The sequence below is a fragment of the Herpailurus yagouaroundi genome, unplaced genomic scaffold (genome assembly GCF_014898765.1).
Source record: "Herpailurus yagouaroundi ecotype Mexico unplaced genomic scaffold, PumYag 181, whole genome shotgun sequence".
NCBI classification, from domain to species: Eukaryota; Metazoa; Chordata; class Mammalia; order Carnivora; family Felidae; genus Herpailurus; species Herpailurus yagouaroundi.
The window spans coordinates 16,127,368-16,154,088 of NW_024412412.1; the positions used below are offsets into that span (position 1 = coordinate 16,127,368).

A 26,721-nucleotide genomic window follows, 5' to 3' on the forward strand; every position below is an offset into this window, starting at 1 on the left:
TCACAACACAGTTCAAAGACATCCTCTTCTAAATGATGGCTGCGTGCTAAAATGCGATAAGTAGGCGCTTGCATGACACTTATAAAAGTGACTTCTTGATGACCACTGAGTTAGATGGATCCATGTCCTTAGACATCAGGGCCAATTCGTGGGTCCCTGCATTATGAGTGGATTACTGACAGGCTGGCAATTTTACCCTGCAAATTGTCCATAAAAATCCCACTGGTCCAAGAATGGATGGAGAACTCTGGGGTTCCTTTCAGTCTATGAGTCTATAATTTCCTCCCCTTCCTCAATTCTGTATTCACTCCCCTCCCATCCAAGTTGTCTTTGTAGCATAAGAAGGTGAGGCACTTAGAGCACCTGGGTGACTCAGTCGGTTGAGCGTCTGACTTCGGCTCAGGTCATGATCTCACAGGTTCATGAGTTCGAGCCCCACATCGGGCTTACTGCTGGCAGCTGTCAACACAGAGCCCGCTTCATATCCTCTGTCCCTCTCTCTTTGCCCCTTCCCCGCTTGTGCTCTCTCAAAAATACATAACCATTAAAAAAAAAAAAAAAAAAAAGGATACCAGGCACTTACATTACTAAAACTTTAAGCATTCAGTCTATTAATTGGAAGTGTTTACTTTTTAGAAATTTCACTCAGCAGTCTGTGCATGGAATATATAAACCTAAGACTACAGAGTGGATGGAAATGATTGGAAACGTGTATGGCTTAAGAATACAAAACTTCTATAAATCAATATAAAATTACTTGCAATGTATGTATTATTAAAATGATAAAATATACTATTTTAAGAAAAGTCAAAACTAAACCGTTTTCTAACCATTTTAAGGCCATTTAATTCAATATAAATATATTGAATAATTCTATAATTCTTATATATAAATAATACATACATAAAAATATAAATAAGTAAATATTATATGTAAAATAAATATAAGCCATCCACAAGCCTATATCCTATTAAATTTCTTCAAATCCTCATCCAATCATATATATATATATATATAACTTTTATGCAGAAATAAAATACATATATATCAATTACTATTAATATTTTCTGATAGTTGTCTAGTCTTCTTTTTCATTTGAAGCCACTGCAGAATAATATGCCCTCACGTTGGTGTAGATATATTTTTTTAGTTTTCCTAACCATTTCCCTTTTTTGTTTTCGAAGTTAAGTTTAGTCTAGCCTTTTTACACGTTCATAAGCAGCAATGCTATAAACATTTTTATACAAAGGATTATTTACTTCTTTTGGACATTCTTTAGAACACACTTCCAGGAGTAAAATTTCTGGCCAAAGATTATACACTCAAGGCACATGATATTGAAAATGCTCATGTTAATCGCTCAAAAACATTTAAAAATGGAATTAAAAAAATCAAAATGCTGTATTTCAAAGCCCATTCAAGGACAGCTACTGTTGTCTCGCAAAAACATCATAGCACCAGTTACAGTGCAGAGCAAAGTTATAAATAAGAAAATATGATCTGATGATCTTTTCTTATCTTCAGAGAAAGTGTTTTGTAAAATGTATTTCGTTGTGCTCTTTCTACAAGTTTAAGTCATTCTAATATTTTTAAGTTGAGTAAAAGTGTTACTTTTCTATCATGGCATCCGGTGCTTGGTAAATCTGGGAGGTCGAATTTCATTGCTCTTTTCTGTTAAATGTGAATATGACTTAATTTTTTAATTTTCTTAAACGTTTATTCATTTTTGAGAGAGAGACATACACACACAGAGTGCGAGGCGGAGAGGAACAGAGAGAGAGAGGGAGACACAGAATCTGAAGCAGTCTCTAAGCTCCGAGCTATCAGCACAGAGCCTGACATGGGGCTCGAACCTACGAACCATGAGATCAGGACCTAAGCTGAAGTCAGATTCTTAACCGACTGAGCCACCCAGGTGCCCCTAAATATGGCGTTAAAAATCAGATTGTTCATTGAAATAAAACAATCTACTTTTAAAGTCCACATGGGACCTCTTGTTGTCATCATTACAATTCTACTTTAATTCCTTTAATTCAACTCACACCATAAGTTATTTAAATGAATCATCCCTTTGACAACTGGGAACACGGGGCTGTTGCCAGAAGTATGTGGCTCCCTTAATGCCACAGGGGTCTATGTCTCAAGGGGACTCACGTTCCTGGGCAAGCCAGCCAGTAACGTCCTTGTTTTTACCAATCCTTCGCAGTATGTCTTTTCTCTTCCTTTATAGCCTTTAATGAACCTCCCACCCCCTTTTCTGACTTACCAGGTCTCTATACTGTTCACATGCTCAGGCCAAGATTTATCGCAGCCTTTATTAGCACTATTATCTTGGTAACTTCAGGAACTTTTCTAAGTTTACCTTTAACAGGAATCATCTCCATGTGAATCTGGATAGTTAGGAACCAGTTTTGAGGAAATGTGACTAGCTACAGTATTTGAATTAACTTATTTAAAAAATATTTGGTCCATAGAGGAACAAGTAGCATTAATAGGGCACATTCCTGTCTTCATGGTATTGGCACTGACTACCAGTGTAGCCTTGGATATGTGCCTGAGCTTCCTTTTCTCTAAAACCAAAGAGTTGGTCAGGATGGTGATTAGAATCTTGTCCCCCTCAGGGAATCCGTTCCCACAGACACACTTCCTCCGTTATGTATAGGTGCCCTCATCAACCTTAACCCTCTGTTGTCAGAGAGCTGTGCCAATTAATTCTCAAGTGTCCCAGTCCTGTAAAAACAGTCATGGTAACAATTCAGCTTCATTTTTCAGATCAGTGAACCCAAACTCAAAGATCATTTCTTAAATCACAAATAAGTAAAAAGAAGAAACAGAATTAAAATGTTGACTGGCACTCATAGTAAAAGATGACTGTGATGGATAAGGTGGATCAGCATCTTTATTTTGTCTTTTAGGCAGGTGTTTATGTTCTATATGGATACACAAGCCAATTATCTTAGGAGACTATCTTTTGCCTTTCCCCCCGCCCTGGTGTTAGAAGGCGCAAACCTTGAGGAAAAGATCTGTAACTTATTTGCGCTCTATTGCCACCGAATGGTGATTAGTGGAAGCAACATGCTAAAAGTTTCTGCCTTCGGACAGCTCTCTCACAAAGTTCGTTCCTTCAGCCTGGATTCGTTTTGAAAGGCTACTTTAAAGACCACAGAACGCTGTGGAATAGATATTCATGTGTCTTTCTGACTACCTACTTCCCTTCCCGTGTTTTAAATTCTTGAGAAAAGATCTCTGTGTAGCCACCCGTATTTTAGGTCTGTGCTTGTTTCTGTTTTAACTCTGCTCATTACTCATAACTTCTTAGCAGTGTTGTGAGCAATATAGAATATACACTTGTGGCATTCAGAGAGTCCTACATGTGTCTTAAGAGAATAGTAAAATTGGAAAACCCAATGAAGCGCCATGTTGTTTTCATGGAATCCTCAATATTTAACTTTTTTCCTTGGCAATGTAGCCATCTTTTTTTTTTTTTTCCTCTCTCTCTCTCTTTTAGTGTAGCTATTTTTTTTTAAATTATCAAAAGCAGATACAAATGGGACAAGTTTTAAGCACACGCTAATATTCAAAGCCAGAACCAACCTAACCATGAGGGAACTGGTCTGAAATATCCTAGAATCTCTGGTTTCAGTAAAACATCTACTTGCCTAGCTCAGATGGGGAGATGCAGTCTGTCCAGAAGCCATTTGTCTATCTGTGCTTCGGCAGAGGCATTTCTGGTAGCTCTATCTAGTATTTGGTGATTCTTGAGTGAGGATTGGCTGTTACTTTAAATACTAATGTGGAAGAATATTTGAAAGAGTTATAAGCACTTCTAGAGTTTTTCAGTCAGTTTTTTTCCAGAAAATGTTAGGTGTAGTATTTGCCAACCAGAATTCGATGACATTCCCCTAATAACAGTCCCATGTTTATGTTTATAGGATTATTTTTCCTTCTTAATTGATGGTATACAACTTTGGATGAATCTAAAGAATATAGAAAATGTATGTTCCACCCAAACACATATAAGTACATAATGTATACATCTGGCAAAGAAAAAAAACTTGAGGTGACCCAAAACATAGCATCTCATTGACCCATGGGAAATTTATGGCTGGGCCACATTAATTGTGGAAAAATCTTTCTTTTTGTTTTGGCTCTAGAAGGTCCTTGTGTGAGTGAGTCTAAGAATCCCTTCAAATCAACATTCCTCTTTCTCTACGGCAACCCAAATCTCTACCTCAGAAACAAAGCGAGGTCTCATTATGCAAAGCAAAAAGCACAAAATTGGCATAAACACAGAGAGGTATCTACATTTTTTGAAAGTAGAAAAGGAAATCCTCTTTGCAATCAATTGGGCCCTTAAATATTTGCAAAGCATAGTCATGTAATAGACCAGGTGAGGTTAAACCAGGGTTTATCAAATAGAAATGGTGAAAAGACTGACTTTTGAGGAGATGGAAATCCCTACAAGCCTTGGCTGCCTTCCCCAGAACTGATAACACCATTTACAACCCATTCATAGGAAAGTGCTTTTGATGTGATGTTACAGAACCAAAGAGTTACAGGGGAAAGTAATTTCACCCTTAAATTCAATCAAAGCTGTCAAGAGCCTGGGAGTATCTGGAGTCCAGGGCAGTAGCATTGGCTTAAAAAGCGTCATGGAGTGAATGTAGCACACATCACCAGAGCAACAGGGTATTTCGCAACAAGAATCGTGGATTTAAAGGGAAAAACAAAACAAAACAAGAAACTGAAATAAACGGAATGCCACAGAAGCAAACATCACTGGAAGCGTGCGAGTTCAGTATATGATTGGTAGCAGCCTTATTCTTCGCACTAAAAACCGTAACTGGAAAACAGCGATTTACAGAGAACGTGGAAGCCTGAGACGGACGTAGAAGACGACATACGCTACGCCCTCCTTTGTACCATGAGAATCTGGTCAGACCTTTTTGGATTTTGGAAAGCTTACACACACACACACACACACACACACACACACAAAAGGAAAACACATTGCTTAAAGACAGCAGAGGATTTTTGTGTTGATCTGATTTCATAGCTCATCATGGTTGGGGTCACTTTGTCTCAAGGGTACCTCTGGCCCTACTTTACGGGCAAAGCACAGCAATGACAATTAAGGAGGAGCCACCCACTGGGGGCGAATGGCCAGGGTGCCTGGCTCAAGGTGGGGCGTTCTGACCCTACCCTGTGGGAACCGCTGAGCCCTCTGACAGGTGAGCTGCAGTGTCTCCTAGACATCACTGGGCTACGCGGAGGCTTACCCAAGACAAATATCTCGCTTTTTAAGTCAGCCTGGAAAAGCCATAAGAGGTTAGTTAGTTCTTGTCTTCGGTTTACAGCCTTCAGGAGAAGCTTTCCTGATTTTGTTTTTTCATGCACACGCACACGCAGCATGCCAAACTCTTGCATAGCAGCGGAGCGGGAAGGGTTCACCAGTCTGCAGACAGCTCTTTGGCTGCCTGTAGGTTTCACGCCACAGGCGTCAGGTGCCGCTTTCATACAGAACTCAACAGGCACAGCAGAGAAAGACTTTCAGAGAGAAGCTGGCACAAAGACGATGTTTGAGTGCGATATCGATGGCTAAGAACACATACAAGAATTTGTACGTCTTTAATAGAATGTTTAACAGTGGGATTCAAGACACCCTCAGATTGGACCTGGGTTTTTTTTTGTGTGTGTGTGCACATTTGAGTAGATGCAAGGTAAAATAGAGGGGAATTTCACTCAATACCCATAAAGTTTCGTAAAAAGTCTCAACTGCTTGTCGGGGCAAATTTTCTGACAAAACACAGAGGAAGAAAACACGGCTTCTCTGGGGGGAAAATGGTGAAATATAATTAAATACTGAATATTGTCCTGACTCCACCTTGTGACTATTTTGGCGTTCTTCCAAAGTAAGATTTTTAATAGGACAGTGAATAAGCTAACCTTTCTTGTGTGTGAGTATGCTTTATTTTCTTTCCAGGAGTGGACAGGATCTACCACTTGTCCTTGACAAGTATTTGAGTCCCTTATGGGAACTTTAGCGGGACTAGAGAAAGGACTCTTCAATAAAAACATGATTTTCTAAACTCTCACTGAAGAAAGTTTTTATAATGACTGACCTCAAATCTGCAGTCTGTGGATACGAAATGCATTAAGCATTTTTCTCTAAAGGGTTATGGCAGAGAATGCTTGATGTGTTCCAGTATCTGTTCTTTTCTTGTCTGTCCTCTGTCCTAGAATCCTGATAGGCACATGGACCTTCTGAATAAAGTCTTCCTTGGATCTAAATGTGCTCATGTGATAAGTTCTGACAGACGGGATACACAATAGGAAGGGGCTGCGAGAGCTGGTGCAAGCACTTTGGACCAGGCGGTGGAGGCTTCTCACTGGGGAGATGATGTGCAAAAATCAAATGGAATCTCCTGGGTTTTCTGATGATTCTGGAGCCACATACCAGCCCTGGATGCCCGACACTTAGGTACCAGAGAAATATACTTGTATGTTGTTTAAGCTGTTGTTATTTTGAGTTTTTTGGCACAGCAGCTGTCCCCATTTCGACTGATGCGGGGATGGGTTCTACAAACATCAAGGCTCATAGAGGAAAAAAGACATTTAGCTGTTAGAATGATGTGGACAAACAGCTGGAAAGATCATTTGAACATATTAGGAAGAATCAGGGCTTAATTCCATGTTGGAAACCGTGCTCAAGGGGGTCACTCTCTGATGGGATGGCTTTAGAGCGAGGAGACTTCCCAATGGGCCCACAAAAATTGAGTTTCTTGGAAGAAGCCCAAAGAAGAGTCCTTCTATCTCTTCATAAAGAGTCCACATGCCATAAGTCTCTTAGATGGAATTGGAAGTTCGGCTTATAGGAGAACTGAGAATTATGATAATTTTTATTATGAAAAACCATTATTTAAAAAAAGATGCTCAAAATAGAAGAGAGGATATTGGTTTCTGATTTATATATTGCTCATAATTTATATGTACATTTTCAGCCTTCTGTCATCTATAACGTGTTGGTGAATTTTGCGTTTATGGAAGATTTTGGTTTGGATATGACAGGTTTACATTGTCTCAGAAGATACTTCACAGGAGTAAAATTGCATTAAATTTTATTAAAAGAATAAAAGTGCATTAAATGGTTGATAAGGATTGATAAAAGTGTAATGATTCGTGCATACTATGCTATACCTACTAAAACATTATTAAAATTTTATTTTATCTTTGCTTTTAGTGCAGGGTTACTTTCTTGGTAATGAGCATAACGTGTAACATTCTTGAAATGGAAGAAATAGGAAGGCTTCTTAGAGGACTCAAGCCTCCACAGTTTATCAGTATCAGACGTGGGGTTAAACTATAATAATGGCCTGAGATTTGCAGCTGTTTCAATTTGCATTTATATTTACAATAAGCACCAACGAATTCATCAACTTATATCTTTCCAATGAATAGAAGAAGACATTTATAAGGTTTTCAAAAACTCAGTGGGGGAGATAGAAAGTTATCATTTGCTCTTGAGTATGAGATAAAATAGAGAAAAAAACCACTTCATTTTTCTGGAGTTAATTATTTGATGTAGTTATGAAAAGTATTCTTTGGAAACATTGTTATTGTAAATATGTCCATTCTCTCATACCATTCTGCAAACAACTGACACCTAACGTGTGTATCAGTTGAGCTTGGTTCTTAAAGAATGAACTCGCATAAATCTTGGTTTTGTCCTTGATAGTACAATGGCAGTGAGTGATCTTTATCTCTCTAAATTCTAAAAATCCAAACTGATTCTAAAGTTATTTAGCCATTTATTGACTAAGTTTAAGGGCTAAAGAACAAGTAGGGAAAGACAGGGAATAAATACTTTGGCCTTAAAAAGAGAACCACAGAAGGAATGGGGGCGGGGAGGGCGGGGCAAATTCTTGGTCTTAGATAATATCTAAAGTATTATTATTTTTATTTCCTAATTATTTCATGCCGGCCAAAATGAAATCTCAAAGGGCAAAGAGCAACTAGTCTTTAAACTATTCCACTTTTTCAAAAATTCCTTTCACACATAAGATGAATTCACATTCACATTGGACTATTTTGTTGGATGGGGTTAGTGATGGGAGTTGGGAGTATCGTGCAGATGGCATTTCTCTGGTGTTGGTGCTTCCTGGTAAAGAAACTCGACTCTACCAGAGCCTTCGAGTTTTCCCTTAACTGCAGAGGCTCTCATTCACATTCAAAACATTGGATGTGAGGATGGGTTATTATTTGAAGTCTATCACCTTTTGTCTAAAGGAAGAGATTTCAGGATCATGCTGATTGTAGAAGCCAAGCTTTTCTGTGATGGAGTCATTTCATGCTGTGGTTGTCATTAAATGTCTTTCCAGGGCCAGTCATTAATTTTGCTGAAAGTCTCTTTTACTGGTGTCCTTATGGGGAGTTGAAAATCAGGAGAACTGCCAGCCCGCAAGGCTCTGAGTTGGGTGCTTTGTTAACTGTTAACCAAGGGAAGTATCATTCCTGCATCCTCATTAATTTACTTCAGTTTTGTGGAAGACTAGAGCTCAAGACAGTACTGAAGATCATCCTGCCCTCGGGCTCTGCTGAACCTGCTGATGGCTGAGAAATGTGGGAGGCAGTGAGCCCACTGAGAAGTGACAGGAGATGACAGGCACCAAGCTGATGTCTTTGAATGGGATGGTTCTCCAAAAAAATACCTAATGGTTGCTTTTTATTTTTCTATGTAAAATTGAGTCTGGGTATGCAAGCGTGTCTTTTAAATTTTTGGGATAGAGGCCATGCCAATGATGTTAAAAAGTTAGCAACCAATATTTACACGACTTCTTAGAACTTGTAAGATGGCACAAATCTAAATACATCTAATTAATAAAATTCATTTAAAGGCATGCAATAAACCACACTCGGGATGCAGTTACCTTTAATTTTGGTGAATTTATCTCCTGTTGATAAGGGTATTTAGGGAGAAGGGGAGGTGTGTAGGGCTGGGTAGTCTGAGAAAGTGTAGAGGCCAAGTCAGAGACAGAGGCCCAGGGAGAATGGAAAGGAAGGGAGGGAAGGACACAGCTGGGAAAAGGTGTAGACGTTCGATCTCCCGGAGAAGATGAAGGCGGCTTAAAGATTGAGGAAAGACAAGATGTGATTACGCTTGTGCCCAGAATGAGGTTATGTGGTCTTTAGAGAATATCCCCCAAAGTTGAATAATGTTCAAGTTACCAAATGCCCTGGGAAGTGACATTTATGACAAATTCTTGCTTTAAATTCTTGCTTAACTTTTTCTTTCGAATCTGACTCAAAATCCCCAGTGAGCGTGATCATTTTTCTGATGTGGGTGGCTGGACAGAAGAACCCCCCATAGTCTACAATTTTAGAATATATTTACAGGATGGCTGCTTCTAAACATGAAGGAAAAACTACAAACCTGCAATGACTCTTTGTTACTTGCTTGTAAAGTAGATTACGATTTCTAGCTGGTTAGTTACAAAGCCGGGGAACTGATGTGTGCCAGCAGCTATTTGAATAACTGACTTAGAAACATGCTTGACTTTCTGTAATGAATGATCTCTTTTGCTAAGTAGTGTATTTGTTTTATTTTATACAAATACAGGCATGGCTGGGTTCTTTGTGCAGATGACCTTTTCTCTCCTGGTTGAGGAACTAGCCAAGCCTCGGGGTTTTGTGGATGTCCAGGGGTCTCATGGGCACTGATCATTATTTAAGCCCAAGAACGTCCTATAGTACAGGCCACATGCCTCTATATTTGTTATTGGCAAGGTCTTAATAGAAAACTATGGGATTTTAAAAATTATTTTTGTTTTCTAAGATTTTAAAATAGACGATCCACGGGGGAAAGTGACTGCAGAGTAGCATGATATAAAACATTTTGTTTCCTAATTTCAGTATTTGCCAGTAATCGTATTTTCTTTCTAAATTACGGGTTACATATATGTGAGAAATGAAGTTTTGTTTTTGTCTTAAGAGAAAAATTTACCAACTAAAGATTTAGGGTATGTCCCCTCTTTACTAATGAAAATCATTGCTCAAGATTCTTTGTAAGATGAAAATGCATTAGTAGTCTTAAGTGGTCACCAACCTGAAGAACTTATTTCTTCCGAGAGTTAAAAGGGTACCGGCATGCCTTTTGGTTCTGTCTCTCTCCCTTTTTACAAACGGCCATTGGAATTGGACTCGTCTCTCTGTGTATCAGTTTTCTAATTTCTCACGTGGGGCTGATAAGATAACCCATCTCATTGACGAAGAGTTCTTAGAACACTGTCTGATACTCAGTAAGAGTTCAACTATGTAGCTATCATTATTAATAACAAAAAGTCAGGAAGACTATCAATTATAGACTGTTTAAAATATGAATTTCTAGTCACAAACAAATAATGGAATGACATCAGACATTTACAGCATCTTACTAAAATTTGGTGAGTTTCCATACGCCCCTCCACCCCCAACTTACGTAGTGCTTGTGTTTCTTAGGAGGAAGCCTTTTAGGGCAATGCCAAAATTGACGTTTAGTAATGTGATTAACTGTGCTAGCTAAATACAGTTAAGACGGGTTAGTTCTTTGGTAATTAGGTAAGGTTAAAATACCTCAGTACTGGTTTTCACTGCACTGCTGTCTTCCTTAGGGATCCTAGGGTCTGTGGGGGTGGCTACTGGATATTTTAAACCGTCAGGTTGCCTCTCTTCTTCCTCCTCTTCGATGTGCAGGCTTGGTGTCACCTCTGTGCCGTCGCGGGCACACCACGAGGCATCCGGTTCTCGACACTCTGGCCTTCTTCGGATGCCTGACAGAAACCCCTCATAGATATCCTCATCTTCCTCTCCGATGGCGGGGAGACTTTTGGGCAAGGGAGCCACATTAGTGTGTGCAGAGGCCACAAACTTGTCACCTAGGACTTCGGGTACTTTCTCAGGGCCTCCAAAGCCCTTTCGTATTTTTGTCAAACCTGCACATTTGTTCTGAGTTGTCTTTCTGGGGTCTTGAAGTGGTGTCGCCGCAGAAGGCCAGACTGCAACTGAAGTCACCCCTGAGCGGGGGAAAGGCAGCACAGAAGGGGATTTGGCAGGTGCAGATGCTGGAGGCAAGGGGAGGAGATCTGAGGGCTCCTCCTGAATCTCGAGGATGATCTCCTCTAGGATATTTGGTTTGGCTCGGTCGGCTGGTGAGGTTAAAGCACCAAGCTTCTCCAATTCATCCAAGAAATTGTCCAGAGAGTGAGGCGGTGTTGGGGTCAAAGGATTTGCCGGTGGGCACTCGGCTGTCAGACGCAGCCGCCCCTGGGCTGTTCTATCTGAGCCCGGTGAAGCTTTGTGCATGGGAGGAGGGGCTGGTTCACTGAAAGCCAACTTAGAAACGAGCAGGGATTATAAGGTTAAAATGTAAACCAAGAAAATCGTACATCAAAACACAGAGACAGAGAAATGCAGGGAAGTGGTGGTAATGAATAGAAACATATTTTACGCTGTGGTCTCGATTTGTGGATATTTTTGCGGAATTTAAATAAAATCCTTCGCATGTTAACTGGAAGGTTATCTGAACGACGAAACTCTCCTAGTATTTGGAAGGGGTCTCAGGTGTCAAATGATAAGGTAAAGCTGTAGTAGCGATAAGAAGGTCAGACAGTGAATCCCTAAGTGATTTTATCTAGCGGATTAGCTCTTTAAAATTTTTTTTTTCCAACGTTTATTTATTTTTGGGACAGAGAGAGAGACAGAGCATGAACGGGGGAGGGGCAGAGAGAGAGGGAGACACAGAATCGGAAACAGGCTCCAGGCTCCGAGCCATCAGCCCAGAGCCCGACGCGGGGCTCGAACTCACGGACCGCGAGATCGTGACCTGAGCTGAAGTCGGACGCTTAACCGACTGAGCCACCCAGGCGCCCCGCGGATTAGCTCTTTTAAACTAGGCTTCACATATGACTCTGAAATAATGTTCCTGTAAAATGAAAACCAATACCGAAACCTTTTCTTATTCCCTGAATTTGTTTACTGTTCTTTCTGCCTGTAAGAGTGCCAAATCTTTTGAACTTCCATGATTTTTTCACTTACGTTTTGCAACGTAATTATAGCGTATGGCATAAAATATTTTTACATCATTATACATGGATACATTTCCCAGTGAATCAATTCTGAAAAATATTTTCCAAGAACAGAAACCCCCGATCAGAATGAAACTAAAGATAACTACTACTTCAAGGTTTAAAAAACCCAAAGTAAATGTTTACATAGAAAGGGAACATATGATTTTAAGGGGAGTAAAGTTCTGCTAGGACTCCCATTCTTTTATGTAAACCTGTGGAGTATAATTTATGAAACTTAATCTCCTGAAGTAAAAATATACCTCAGTGGATCTTACTATTATCAGTATATTTTGGATGTATTGAACAACACAGAATGGTAATGGAAATTCCTTAAAAGTAGTTCTGGAAGGGCTGCCTAGAAACATTCTAAGACATTCTATTGCTGAACCGGAAAGAACGCTACATGCTATACGTAGGAAGGCCTTGACAGTCTGGTGGATGGCATTTTACTGTCATTCTCTCCAGGGAGATGGTTTGGGTCTGGAAGATTTTGGAGATGCATTTTCTCGTTGGTTGTTTAGGATGAGACCTCACTCATGCACTCGGCACTCTTGGTCCTAAGGCCACTTAACTTTTGACTTCTGTGTCCTTTAACAGGAATGGGGCATTAATAGAATTTATTTAGCTATTTTTTTTTTAAAGGAAATATGATGTCCTGTCACCTTGGGGTGGGGGTATATAAGCCAAAGAGTCACAAAACTCACGTGAGCATCCTAACAGAAGATTCAGGTGGTCTTTAGTCCGCCTAGCACCTGCTGTAAAGTGGTACTATACATGTGGTCTGTTACTAGATAGATAGCCACCCCTAGCAGGTCCTGTCTATGTTCAGTTTTTAGTAAGACAGAAATTACCAAAGTCTCATTTCATAGTCTAGAGAAATTCTCTTATTGGCCAGCATTCTATCTTATGCTCTTTGTTATGCAACAGAATAACAGATTTTGAAACTCTGTGAAACGCATAAGAATTCTAGATGATGACTTTTCGCTTTCATTTTCTCTCATGGTCAGGAATACTATGTAGACAAGGAAGAAAGATCTTTCAATCCCACCGTTGTCATGACTACCACTGTCACTATTACTGCCACTACTCCGGTGCTGTTACCACGACGGTTGCCAGTATACATGTTAACAGGTTCCAGGTGCTTAGCTTTACAATGGACTTGCTTCTACAAAAAGCCAAATTACGTATCTGAGATACCTACATAACATAAATATACCTATAATACAAAAATCACATAATTACCTTTCCTCCCTAAAGCATTCGAATTGGATTCAACTACACTAAAAGCAGAAATATCAGAAATGGTATCAACTTCCATTTGGATCTCCCCTAAAATAAAGACAGTATGTCAGGAAATGTGATTTGAAGGTGTCAGAGTGATGCATGAGTCAATGAGTTCTTTCCTCTATTTGCAAATACCAGTTAGAAAATAGGATACATAACATTTCGTGTATTTTGGATGTTATAGTTTAGAAGCATATTATAGTTCTTTTTCTGAAAATGATCCAGTTCAACACTAGTGAGAAGTTTCCCTTATTAAGTCAATGATATCATAGATTACCAGATGGGTCGAAATCATTAAGCATTTTTTGTTTTTTCAAATTATGGACATAAGCTTTACAACATATTTTCTTCCCAGCAGTGAGGATAAAACACTAATTAGTTTTTAGTGAAATTTCTCTATTTATAAAACGTAAAATCTGGTATTCTAAGAAAAAGTTTAGGAAACTGAAAATACATTTAAGTCATATCCACAACAAGGATTAAAACACTGTGATCTACAGTATTACATTACCAGTATTAATTAAGACATTATGGAAGCATTTCTTAAATATTAAATAAGGCTTTCTAGATAAATGCCTATTCTTTCTTATAATATTTTGTTTGAAGGTACAGTTGCTTTGAAATTCATCTGGTAGTTTTTCAAGATGACTGAATGGTAAATAAGACAAACATATGGTTGAAGGTTCTGATATTTTCTTTTTATCAGTAGGAACTATTGAAGGAAGGATGTTGCTCTCTAACGCTAAGCTCTGGTAGTGAAGTCAACCTACTAAAGAAGATTCTGGAAAACTTTATTATCAACCAGACACAATCTGATTACCGTTCTGTTACCCAGTGTTGCCAAACTGTTCTATTATTCAGTGATAAGGGATTTACAGCAATTACCCTGCAACGGAAACCCAGTCTTCAAAGAGTAGAATAAATAAAATGCCCTTTTAAAAGAAAATGCTTCTCTTCGGATAGTAGATTCTTAGCTCATTTACATATGTAAAATCCTTGTAGACTCATTTTCAAGGAGTAGTTTAGGTCACTGGGGATGCTCTCTTGCTTTGGGACATGAAATGATTTCATGTCTGGGATGTTGATGTTATTTTGCTAGTGCCAAATGGTTTAGTTTTCCATGTCCCAGCCTTGGTCTCAGTTACAATTTTCAGTAAGTTATGGGAAACAAAATGTTTAAAATGTTGGGAAGTACTTACAATATTTTGGAAATAATTCCTTGGTAATTTAAAGTTTTACACTTGAAAGTCAATGAAAAGGAGACAGAAATCCCTAAATACCATCCATGAGAAGAACACAACATATTATATATAATTCAATAGAAAATTAAGAACAACTTCACACTGTGAGTAAAGAGAGTAGAATAGCCTTTTCTTTTCCTTTTTTTTTTTTTTTTTTTTTGGAATAGCCTTTTCTAATCAACCAGTTCAGGAAGCAAAGTCCCTTTTAAACTACATGTTGAGAAAGGTAATTATCTTTAGCTACTGGCTCTAGTGAGACAATGGAAATCATCCTAAACCTAATAAAATAAACTTGAGGACTCCTAAGAAAGAATGACATTTTCATTCAAACTAATAAACAAACTGACTGACAGACCTTAATTAAAGATTTTTACTTTCTCTCTTTCTGTATCAAAATACCCCAAGACTTTCATAGAATTTTGTCAACTCAATTACCATATGTTGTTGAAATAAACCATTTTGGGATCTATCTAACTACCTATCAATACATTCTATACTTATATATACTACTTACACCTGCATAGAATCCATGTAAAACATGCATATCTAAAAATAAAATCAAGCTTCAGAAAAAAATTGAGTTTCAAAAAGCAGCTATAATTGCATACATACATACAGACCTATATCATATAGGATTTTATGATGCTAATGTTTTCTCTTTCAGTATTTTACTTTGAAAATAAAATTATCAAAATCAAGCATGAAACCTTTGTGCTAGCACCCCTCAGAAAGATTCAATTATATTGACTTGACATGGCACGCACACTCAGAAACATAACATGTACATTTTGTCGCTTTGCAATAGGTATGATGTTTTAGTCTATGCCTAACATCCCGTGTCGATGATCTTGCATCAAGCTCCCAAACATGACACTAATATGCTAGGATGTCTTCTTACCTTATTTGAACTTAAGCTGTGGATTCTATCGCTAGAATAGCTGTGGGGTATTGGAGGGTCAGGGTAGTCCTCAGCACCTTTGGTTGTATTCTTCTTGACAACTTCTACATAGGAAACAGGGAAGATGCCTTGTCTGCTGGTTCCTGGAATTTTACCTTCATACCAGTTTTGATCAACTCTTTTAAGAAGAATAACTCTATCTCCCTGCAATGAATATTAGGAAAATGCATTATAAATACAGATGTGGTAACATAAAAACTGTCAATTGTCAATGGTTTCTAATAAGCAATAGCTTTCCATCTGGGAAAGTTTGATACCTCCAGCTGTTATGATTGTTGTTTGTTGTTTGTTTTTGTCAGGGGAATGAAAACGAAGGCTCTGAGCTCATTCCCAAATTACAGATTATCAACATGTACGATACGTAATCATTCATCGATGACATTAGAATCTCCCCTAAGGATGCTTGGTTCGTGTGAATGGGCTTACACATGTTCACACCGGTACCATGTGAAATGACTTGTATCAGTTACTTTAAAAAGCAGAATAGTTTAACAGGGAAAACCTCAATGACAGTAGCGTTATCCTATCATTGACAGGATTCGGGGAAATGACCTTCTGCAGGAAGAGCTTCAAAACAGTGCAACTCAGCTCGCTGTGATTGTGTATCTGAAATGGATTACGGAAGTCAAGCTCCGGAAGGGAGGAAGTTGAATGGCATACCGTTTTGCTTTCTTGATCTACGTGTGGTAAGCAGGAGCAAAGAGTAAGGCTGGCAGGATGGGGCAAAGGACGTACCCTGGATAATCCACAGCTCTGCCCAGGGCCGACACCCACCTGGTCTGGATCAAGATCGTGTAACACCACTCACTATCCATTCTGATTGGCCTCTGCATAGAACATAACTGAGGAGAAGTAAATCTCCCTAATGTTGAAATTGCACTGATCTTCTGGGCAGCACACTGCTGTTGCCAGGCTGTTGCTGGAGCTATAAATTGCACTGGCAGAAGCTGCTCTTTATAGTATGAAACATCAGCCGGGATGGTTCATGGAATGTTGTGCTGCCGCTGGGAGGGTAGACGAGGAGAATGGGTTGATGATGCAGAACCAGGGCCGAGAAGGGAGAATGGGATGAGGTTCTGCCGGTACAAGAACCGTGTCGTTTCCCTTCCTTGCCCCTGGCTAAGGGATTCGCCAGTAGGCAAAGAAGTTCTAGAACCACCCTGCCTGTGACTCTCTAGCCTGTGCTCTGTGCAGACACGTGGTCACCTCAAACAAACGAATGTGATGGTTTAGCAAACCATGAAGCAAACCATTAGTTCGTTTGATCTTTCTGCGCAGGAACAAATTAAAAAGAGTTCTTTCTGGGGGCACCTGGGTGGCTCAGTCAGTTAAACATCCAGTGATTGGTTTCGGCTCAGGTCATGATCTCACGGTTCCTGAGTTCGAGCCCCACATAGGGCTCTGTCAACACGGAGCCTGCTTGGGATTCTCTCTCCCTCACTCTCTACCCCTTCCCCCCATGCCCTCTCTTTCTCTCTCTCTCTCAAAATAAATAACTAAACATTAAAAAATGAGAAAAAGAGTTCTTCCTGATATTATTAAGATACTAGAATTGGATCGGTTGCTAGTGAAATTTGGGTCAGTCATGAGGCCTAGAGAAGGCTGATCAGGGGAACAGCCCTGCACAAAAATGTCTCCTCAAAAAGGCTCTGTAGGGAGAAGTACCTTCATTACGTTAGGACCGTTCCTGGATTCCAAGATAAAAGTAAATGTTGAAACACCCATTTTTTTTTTAAATTTGAATAATAAGGCAGCAGGACAAACAATATTATGAAGTGTATGAAAGTGCTTTTCCTTTTGATGTTTCCACGTGTAGAGCTCCTGGCTGTTCAGCCTGAGGCGCCCCTTGGAGGAGACGTGGAACCTGCCATGCTAAGCCTGGAGGGAAAGTCTCTCTGAGAAGCTGTGCATCCCCCAGGGGACCTCTTCTGGAAGGACACGGAGCGGTAGGTAACAGCGCCTCAGGGTGGCCTCATAGAGTCCTTTGTAGCACATGGGGGAAACACAAAAACGTCCAAGGAAATCGATAACGTATTTTAGTTTTGGAAATACACAGCCTTTCAAAAGCACTGTTGACGACAATGGCCAGGGTACCTTTCTCAGCGACAGCTCCACGTTTGTGTCAGCATTGAAATTATATTTGGCTACAGCTTCTCCGATTTCTCCAGGCTGGGCTGGGGGAGGCGGTCTTGCAGGCTGTGCCTTCTCAGGAGGCATGAGTTTCTATGAGGGAAAAAAAAGTTATCTATTCTTGATCTGTGGCGACTTTGGAAACAGCAGCCATGGGAGAGGGAAGGGGTAGGACTTACCTCCACGTAGGAGATGGGAAAAATGCCCACTCTCCCGTGGTGCTCTCCCTCATACCAATTTTGATCAATTTTCCTGAGGATGTAGACAGTATCTCCTTTCTTAAATGACAGCTCCCTGGAAGAGACACGTTTCAGGGCTGGGTTCCCCCCCTCCGCCCCCGATGTGTAGCCATTACTCTTAAGATCAACACTCTCACTTGATCCGTATTTGGCTGAGAAACGTACTTTCAGTGTGGAATAATCTGTCAAGCCCAGTTACATCAGGCTCTTTGTTGCAAACCCTTAGAATTCACTTATAACTTTAAAAGTGATTTCAAAAAACGAACAAATGGAAACCTCGTGTTTGATACAAGGCACAGGCCAACTGACATGAAATTGAAAGGCAAGGATGGACCATTGCTGTGTAATCATTAGTTTGCTGTGGAGGAGTTGTTAGGCTTGGCTTAATGATAGATTCGCTCTGCACTGATCTTGTTAGTTCTGAAGCTAGTGAGATAGTCAGAACCTTAACTTCTCTTTCTTACTGGCCCCTTTGGATGTGCTAAAGCTTACAATAAAGAGAATAAGTAGCTTTAGCACCGAAGTGCCATCATCAGAAAAATTTTTATTTACAGGTCTTGGAAGCTGGTTGTCGGGCATTTATTTAACTGGCATATCTTGATAAGGAATCTATTTTGTGTAAAGAAAAAGATTTTATTCTTCAATGGAGCGCAGACATAAACATGTTTTAAATGTAAAGACATGCACGGGTTGCTTGCCGCCTTCTTTCTAGCTTTTGTTTTTAAAAAGTAAAAGTATTTTCAGGACACCATCTATGCTTTTCCATTTTGGTTATTTCTTTTTTTTTTTTTTTTTAATTTTTTTTTTCAACGTTTATTTATTTTTGGGACAGAGAGAGACAGAGCATGAACGGGGGAGGGGCAGAGAGAGAGGGAGACACAGAATCGGAAACAGGCTCCAGGCTCCGAGCCATCAGCCCAGAGCCTGACGCGGGGCTCGAACTCACGGACCGCGAGATCGTGCGGGGCTCGAACTCACGGACCGCGAGATCGTGACCTGGCTGAAGTCGGACGCTTAACCGACTGCGCCACCCAGGCGCCCCCATTTTGGTTATTTCTAAGAAGAAACCTATATGCCTGCTTATTTCCTAAGTAGGTAGATGTGGGTATGTAGTTTTAAGCTATAAAAACATTACTTATTTTAGCTAATTCATGCCTACCTTCTCATCCTCACTGCATCTGTTTTTGACGGCTTCATTATCCAGGTAACTGTCTGTTTGCTGTTTTGCCCTCGTAATTACGTTTTGTCGGAGGACACTTATTTCACATCTTTTCCCAAGAGCCCTACTTTCCTACTCATCTGCCTCCCCGTTCTGGAATCTTCTGCAATGTTTAGTTCAGAATCTTGAGTTGGATCGTTTATATGTGCAGAGTGGATCATGAAGAGAGCTGGATATCAGATGTAGCGTATTTCTCATTGATTAAAAGAATTAATTGAAAAACTGTTACATATGAGGGGCGCCTGGGTGGCTCAGTCAGTTAAGCGTCCGGCTCTTGATTTTAGTTCAGGTCATGATCCCAGGGTCGTGGGATCCGGCTCCGAGTTGGGCTCCATTCTGAGCACAGAGCCTGTTTAAGATTCTCTCCTCTCTCTCTGCACTGCCCACCCCGAACCCCCTCTCACTTGTGTGCACTCTCTCTCTCTCAAATAAAAAAATAAAAAACTGTTGCTAATTAAAGAATTATTGCACAGTTCGAAGTGTTAAAATCTTCACACTGAAAGTGTGTTAAATTTTCAGTAACCCTAAAGACAGGAGATTCAAGGAGTCTTACATTCAAATACAGCACTCCCTTCTTTTATGCAAATGCCGGATGTAGAAAACAAAAAACAAAATATTTAATGTTTGCAATCCAATAGCTTTCTGAGTACCAGGTGTGTTTTGTTTCTGGAAATGAGACTAGGAAGCTTAGCTTTTTTTAAAAAACAAGTCAATTAGAGAAAACTTTTTCTTTCAAATATGAAAAGAAATCTTTTCTATTTTTAAGGGCTTGTATTTAAACGTTTTAAGCCTTCTACATAAAGGACAGAAATCTCACTTAACAGTTTTCAAAACTGTGTCCCTCTCATCTCAGACCCAGAATTTCTGAGTCCCATTAATAGTAAGCTTGCTTTCTCCCTCCCAAACCCTTTTAGAATGGTGGCCGCTGACAACCTCTGGAAATGACGTTTTACGTCTTTTTCCTATTTAACAATTGAGACATTATGTCTGGTGAGTTACTGAGCTGTATTGTTAGCTGTGTTATTAAAAAATTAAACTTTCTGCATCAGGTAAAGACAGGTAGCTTTTAAGACAGATGTTTATTTAAAGCAGATATGTCTGTCTCTTGTTTATAAGATGTTAGGCACAAAAAAGCACCCACATCTAGCTATTAATTAAAAGCACGTAGAAATGTGGCTGGGCCTTTGTTAACAGTCAGTGCTTCTGGGTGTGTGAGCCTTTTAAAGCTGTGTGAGTCGTCCAGAACCTCGATTTTTGTGTCAAATAGGTTAACTACACTGGGGAGTGCTCTTTACATCTCCTAAAAACAGAACGAGAGGAATATGATTGAACGGCAGTCAGATAAATGTATTTATGGTACGTGGGAAACATTTTTTGTTTTTGTTTTTTACTAACATTATGGGATGACTTCCATGGGTGATTACTGAATCGACTTCCCTGAAGGCTTACACAATTAGATCCTGTTGGCTTAGGAAGATTTGGTGAAAGGTGGGTGGGGTGCAGATAACCCTGCAAGAGGGCTGTGCCATTTGCAAGCCTGGAACCCTTGCTGACTTGGAGCTTTCACCAGGAGGACATGGCCTTGGAGGATGGCATCAGGCTTGGCAACTGGAGCAAACGAAATCCAGCGACACAATCAACACCCCAACACTCGCCTCTGCACTACACCTCACCTTCCTCTCACGGCTTGTTTTTTATTGAACCTTCTCAAAAAGCGGTGGGCCCTGGGTGGATACCTTTCCCGTGTCATATGCCCTGTCATTCCTCAGGGGTTCATACATTTAAAAAAGCTTTTGATGGCTTGTCACAAAGAAGAAATGGCATTTACATGTTCTGTACCGTTCGCTTATAAAATCGGCATGCATCAGACACATTGTCGCACCATATCCACAGAGCGGTAATAAGGGCGAGAAGGGGGTAGACACGAAGCAGGTGTTACTTATCTCATCAAAAAAGGAAAAAAGATGTAAGCTTTCGTCAGGATTTTTTTAAATACCCGATTTAAGCCACGTTTGACATCTTAAATTCTGTTTTTTAATTTTTAAAAATGTTTGTTTGTTTAGTTAGTTAGTTATTTTGAGACAGAGAGAGAGAGAGAGAGAGAGAGAGAGGCACAGAGCCTGATGCAGGGCTCGAACTCACGACTGTGGCATCATGACCTGAATCGAAACCAAGAGTCAGATGCTTAACTGACTAAGCCACCCAGGTGCCCCAACATCTTAATTTCTAAATAGCATTTTCCTATTTAGTTCATTCTCCATCTCAGCAGCATTACGAAAATCTGAGTGATTTTATCTTTTTACATGTCTCATGTCAGAGACAGTTTCTAGAACTATTAATATAATATGCATTTTAATGAATAAAGTATTTTGTTATTATGTATTATATATATATTATATATGTCCCGTCTAAACAACAAAGGATAATTTAATGCCAATGTACAATGATTTCAATATCTTCAATTCTAATGGAGACCAAAGTTTCTTAAATAAGGTCTGTACACATGGGCCATGACACTTCTGGGAGACTGCCTCCCTCCCTAGCCTTTCTTAACCACATGCCCATCTGATGAACAAGTTCCTAAGGACAAAGGTTAAAAAAAAATATTGCAACAAAGGAGTATGAAAACACTAACTTCAAAAGAGTGCAGGAGGAGGGGTACCTGGGTGGCTCAGTCCGTTAAGTGTACAACTCTTGATTTCAGCTCAGGTCATGCTCTCCTGTGGGGTCCAGCCCTACTTTGGGCTCTGCACTGAGTGTGGGGACTGCTTGGGATTTTCTCTCTCTCTCTCTCTCTCTGTCTCTGTCTCTCTCTCCCTTTCTCTTCTCTCCTCCCCACCCCCCACCTCTCTCTCAAAAAAATAAAGAAAGAAAAAGAAAAAGAAAAAAGAAAAAAAGGACCACGGGAGACAATTTTGCTCAGGATCTCCAAGTTTTGAGTGTTAAGACATGGAGATATTACTCGAAGAATCTTTGTATACAGTTCTACCCTTCAATCCCACAAACTATCCTGGATATAGTTGGATAATTAAGTGTTATCAAATTCTCCCAGTGAGTGTTAATTATTCCCCAACACTGTATTTTTATGTTATTCTTGACACAAAACTTCTAGAAAACAAGATTCTTTTTTAAAAAAATTTTTTTAACGTTTATTTATTTCTGAGACAGAGAGAGACAGAGCATGAGTGGGGGAGGGGCAGAGAGAGAGGGGGACACAGAATCTGAAGCAGGCTCCAGGCTCTGAGCTGTCAGCACAGAGCCCGACGTGGGGCTTGAACTCACAGACTGCGAGATCATGACCTGAGCCGAAGTCGGAGGCTTAACCAACTGAGCCACCCAGGTGCCCCGAAAACAAGATTCTTAATTCCGTTTTATTTACCCTGTCCTTTTGAACTCATGGTACACTAGCATGTTCAGTGTCACTTAAAACCCAATGTTTCTCAAGAAAATTACAAATGAAAATAGAATTAGCCCTATCCCAATTAATTGTGAAGGAACCATTAGTTACAGCTGATTGCTGAATTCGCTGAATTGGGACTTAGACCATATTGTAATACACCCCATTAGAATATTTACCTCTTAAAGTATTACCAAAGTATTTAAAGCCAACCTAAGTCACATAATGAATATTTATCTTACTTACTTAGACGTCTGAGCTTTAAAATCATAAACAGCTTTTGCAGGCAATTTCTGAAAGGGAAAGTAAACAGAGCTAACTTAAAATTTGGATTTTTTTTTTTACAAGAAGCAATTTCATGTGAATTAAAGGGAAATGAAAGCACAAGGAGTGAGTAAACATATATAATGTAAACCCTCTATGCAATTCATAAGTCAACCAATTAGTTCTTCACTTAGGTATTTAAGCTATAACAGGAGTGTAATAGATGGCTTGCTCACCGTAATTACTGAATATCATATTTCCTCTTAGAAACTAAGGTAGATGGGGGCACCTGGGTGGCTCAGTCGGTTAAGCAGCTGACTTCAGCTCAGGTCATGATCTTACAGCTTGTGAGTTTGAGCCCCCCATCGGGCTCTGTGCTGACAGCTCGGAACCTGGAGCCTGCTTTGGATTCTGTGACTCCGTCTCTCTCTTCCCCTACCTGCCTTGTGCTCTGTCTCTGTCTCTGTCTCTCTCTCTCTCTCTCTCTCTCTCTCTCTCTCAAAAATAAATAAACATTAAAAAAATTTAAAAAAAGAAACTAAGGTAGATGAACACTGCAGTACAATTCCAGAGGGATCTGTCCCAGGTATAATTCTGGCTTTTCCTGGGTCAGTTGCCCTGTGTCTTATGTGTTAACACAACTCCTTTGGAATCATAATAAAAAGACTGGAAAAAGTCACGAAGGAAGCCATTATCCCTTTTACTAACACTTATTAACATAGTAGCAAAGAAATATTAGCCCAATTCTCATTGGGAAGCGAGTGTGTGGCCCAAAGTATAGGCTTGGTCATCTTGCATTCCCTGGAGGGTTCAGGAATTCTTTATTGACAAGGTAAATCGGCCGTTCATCTTCTAGTCATGATAAGATGTGACACACACTCACCTTCAATCACCCTGCACGCCCTAGCTAGCTGATTCAGCTCTGCCTTTTCTACTTCTCAGTTATCTCCTCACCCCACTCTCTTTCCTTGGGATTCCATGAACGTTAGGCAACCTGGGACATTCCTGACTTCTTTGGGGGTCCCACGGGTACTGGGCTGCAGGAGACACCTGTAGGGATTCTCCTGGAGCGGCTGCCAGTCCCAGGCCAGCTTCAGTTGCTGTCAAACCTTCACGGCTCCAAGATGGCGTGAACCTGAGCTCCAGCCCTGGCTCGGGACCATGCACAAAGCTAGCTGGTACCTGGTTCCTAGGAGCAGTGATTTTCCAACAAAAGCAGGCCAGGCAAAAATTAGGTCGAATTTGTATTGATTTGCGACACAGATGACTTAGAGCTCCCCTCTACATCAGGGGTGAAATTTGTACTGGGAAATCTCTTTCCTCCATGGGGCAGCCCAGCTCAACACTCTCGCAGAGCACGGTTGTTAATTCACGGGTGTCAGGTCAAGACTCGGCGGGGCCTCGCTGCTGGAACTGGACCGCGGTTGGGGGACATCTACAGCTAGGGTCGGGGTGCGTGCTGCCTTGAGTCCTTTGCTCAACCTCCAGGGAAGGTGTTTCTAGTTTCTCTCTCGTCATTTTTATGTTCTTGATCTGGGCTCTTTACTGGTTTTGGAAAAAACTCTGGCTGGCAAGTGCTTTATCAAATACGTTGCAGAAAAAAAGACTCCAGTGCTATTGAACAAACTACCTCTTTTTCTGGAGTTCCTCTTCTTTCCCTCGGTGCACTTCTCCCCAGGTCAGTCACAGTGGATGAGTAACTTCTAGGGGATTCATGGTCTGTGGGAAAGGACAGGGTCAGAGTGAGTGTTCACATAATTAAAAGCCGACCATTTTTAGCCATGGTCCCTGGTGGCAACTGTTTTCTCCTTCGGATATAGAGACATAGCACAATGGAAGACGTGGGTATAAGATTCATAGGTAAATGATAAAGTTGTGATGGAAGACACAAAACCAGAGCATCGCAAAAGGGAAAAATATCCGAGGTTGCAGAAGTGTTCTAATCCCAAATGTAACTGTTACATTGCTGATGTAATTATGCTGCAGCACCTGGTATAGACAATTCATACTCGCGGGGTGATGGCGGGGGGGATTTCTCACCTCAGAGATTTAATACTTTCTATTCCTTTTGCCTCCAATTTGTAATTATTTTTCAGGGCAGGGGGAGCCTGGGTGGCTCAGTCGGGTGAGCGTCCAACTCTTGATCTCAGCTCAGGTCATGATCTCACGGTTTGTGAGTTTGAGACCCAAGTTGGGCTCTAGACTGACAGCATGGAGACTGTTTGGGATTCTCTCTCTCTCTCTCTCTCTCTCTCTCTCTCTCTCTCTCTCTCTCTGCCTCTTCACCACTCATGCGTATACACACTCTCTCTCTTACTGAAAATCGATAAACTTATAATGACGTTTATAGGGCCTATAGAAGATGGAGAATTTGAACATAGCAACAATTAACAAAAACTAAGACATCTCATGGAACAATTTAAGAATGTAGTAATGAAAAAGAAAAATAAAGCATGATGGTGGCAGAACTATGGTTGTGTCCATTCCCCATGCCCCATCCCTACACACTCTGTCCCCCTATCCCCCCACCCCATTGTTACACAGTTGTTGAGTTTTAAGATGTCATCCTAAGGCTTAAAAGGCCTTTATCTTTTGCCTTCCCTTTTGTTCAACTGCCTTATCAGAAAGTATATATTTATTCCAAGAAGCAAAGGGATAAAAATTCTCTAAACAGGAAGTATCCTATTGATTGCTACGCTGCTTATGAAATACTGAATTGTTTTTGTTCATCTGAAAGCACAGTATAAATAATTACATTCCCAAATTATGATTATAAGTATCTCTTAATGGTTTCTTATACTTTACACATTTGTATGTGGAAATGTAGCTAGAGTCTAAGAATATCTCAGTAGTCTCTGTTATAGAATTTTACCAGTATAACTGGGTCAAAATTAGTAAATTCTTTCTCTTGTCCCTTTAACAGATTTAGTTATATTGATTAGCAAGAAGCATTAAAAATAAAATAAATCCAGTTACAAAGGAATTAAAAATGCTAACTCATAAAAAGAAAACATTACTTAAAGATCGTGACTACTTTGACTGTAAGACAGAATTGTCTATTTAACAGCAGGTGGACACCAGTTACATGACATAGAAGGACAAATGTCTAACTGTTGGTTGTGAATTCCAAAGTCTTTAGATTTAGTAAGGTAACATGGCCACAAATATCTCAGGTTAAACTTACTCAGTTATTTTCAAGCATGAGAGAGATTCTGTGCCATATATTTTCTGTTTCTAAAATGGAAATACTTTTATGAAAGCTTTCATCCTGATCATTAAGTTGTGAATCATAATCCATGGCATATAAACTATTTTTCAATTGGGCTAAACAAAATTGGAAAGTGGGTATGTTATCAAAAGACAAATACCCTTCAAATGCCTTTCAAAGCCCTCTCAGATCAAGTTTCAGTAAGGTACTCTATCCGTACATAACATTTAGAGGTGATTATTATCGTTGATACACTTACTTGAATAGCTGGAATTATCCAATATTGAAAAACTGGAAAAGGTAGCGGACTTATTATAAACTTAAATTGTGACGTCTCAATCAGTGAAAATGTCAAATTGTAGGCACTGTTTTAAAAAATTCTAATTTGTTGTTTTGGAAGCGTGTTGTATGGTATAAATGAAAGCAAAGATAAATACTAATAAAGCAAATTTGTGCAGTGGCCGCTAACAATTGAGTCACCTATATAGTACATTAATATGAAATTTGCATTGTCTTTTTTTTTTTTTAACCCATAGAGATTATGTTCTGTACTACAAACACTGAATTACTAGGACTTTGCATCTCTTTTCTCTTACCTACTCCCTAACTGACTTTGGTCAAATCTCTTGTCTCCCCTGGGTCTCACTGCTTATAATGATACCTATCACCTAGGTTGGTGC

At 39.9% G+C, this 26,721-nt stretch overlaps 1 protein-coding gene and 1 long non-coding RNA gene across 47 annotated transcripts in view; one reads left to right on the forward strand and one right to left on the reverse strand.

Annotated features, from left to right (window-relative positions):
- SORBS2 (sorbin and SH3 domain containing 2) overlaps positions 1-26,721 on the reverse strand; it is a 351,293-nt gene that overhangs the window by 8,811 nt on the left and 315,761 nt on the right. For 31 of the 46 annotated variants that reach the window (XM_040489947.1, XM_040489955.1, XM_040489948.1 and 28 more), the window contains 7 exons: positions 24,464-24,552; positions 22,816-22,862; positions 17,894-18,008; positions 17,679-17,807; positions 15,525-15,728; positions 10,609-11,367; positions 3,496-9,122 (listed from right to left, as the gene is read on the reverse strand). In XM_040489947.1, coding sequence (XP_040345881.1) covers positions 8,889-9,122; positions 10,609-11,367; positions 15,525-15,728; positions 17,679-17,807; positions 17,894-18,008; positions 22,816-22,862; positions 24,464-24,552 — 1,577 coding nt within the window. In that variant the 3' untranslated portion in view covers positions 3,496-8,888. Of the gene's footprint in view, positions 1-3,495; positions 9,123-10,608; positions 11,368-15,524; positions 15,729-17,678; positions 17,808-17,893; positions 18,009-22,815; positions 22,863-24,463; positions 24,553-26,721 lie in introns of those variants that run through there. The other 15 variants (XM_040489964.1, XM_040489961.1, XM_040489969.1 and 12 more) reach the window with 1 other exon arrangement.
- Positions 16,162-26,721, forward strand: part of LOC121039704 (uncharacterized) — a 104,183-nt gene continuing 93,623 nt past the window's right edge. Inside the window, exons 1-2 of the long non-coding RNA XR_005794940.1 lie at positions 16,162-16,270; positions 17,401-17,530. This is a non-coding gene — a long non-coding RNA (uncharacterized LOC121039704). The remainder of the gene's footprint in view (positions 16,271-17,400; positions 17,531-26,721) is intronic.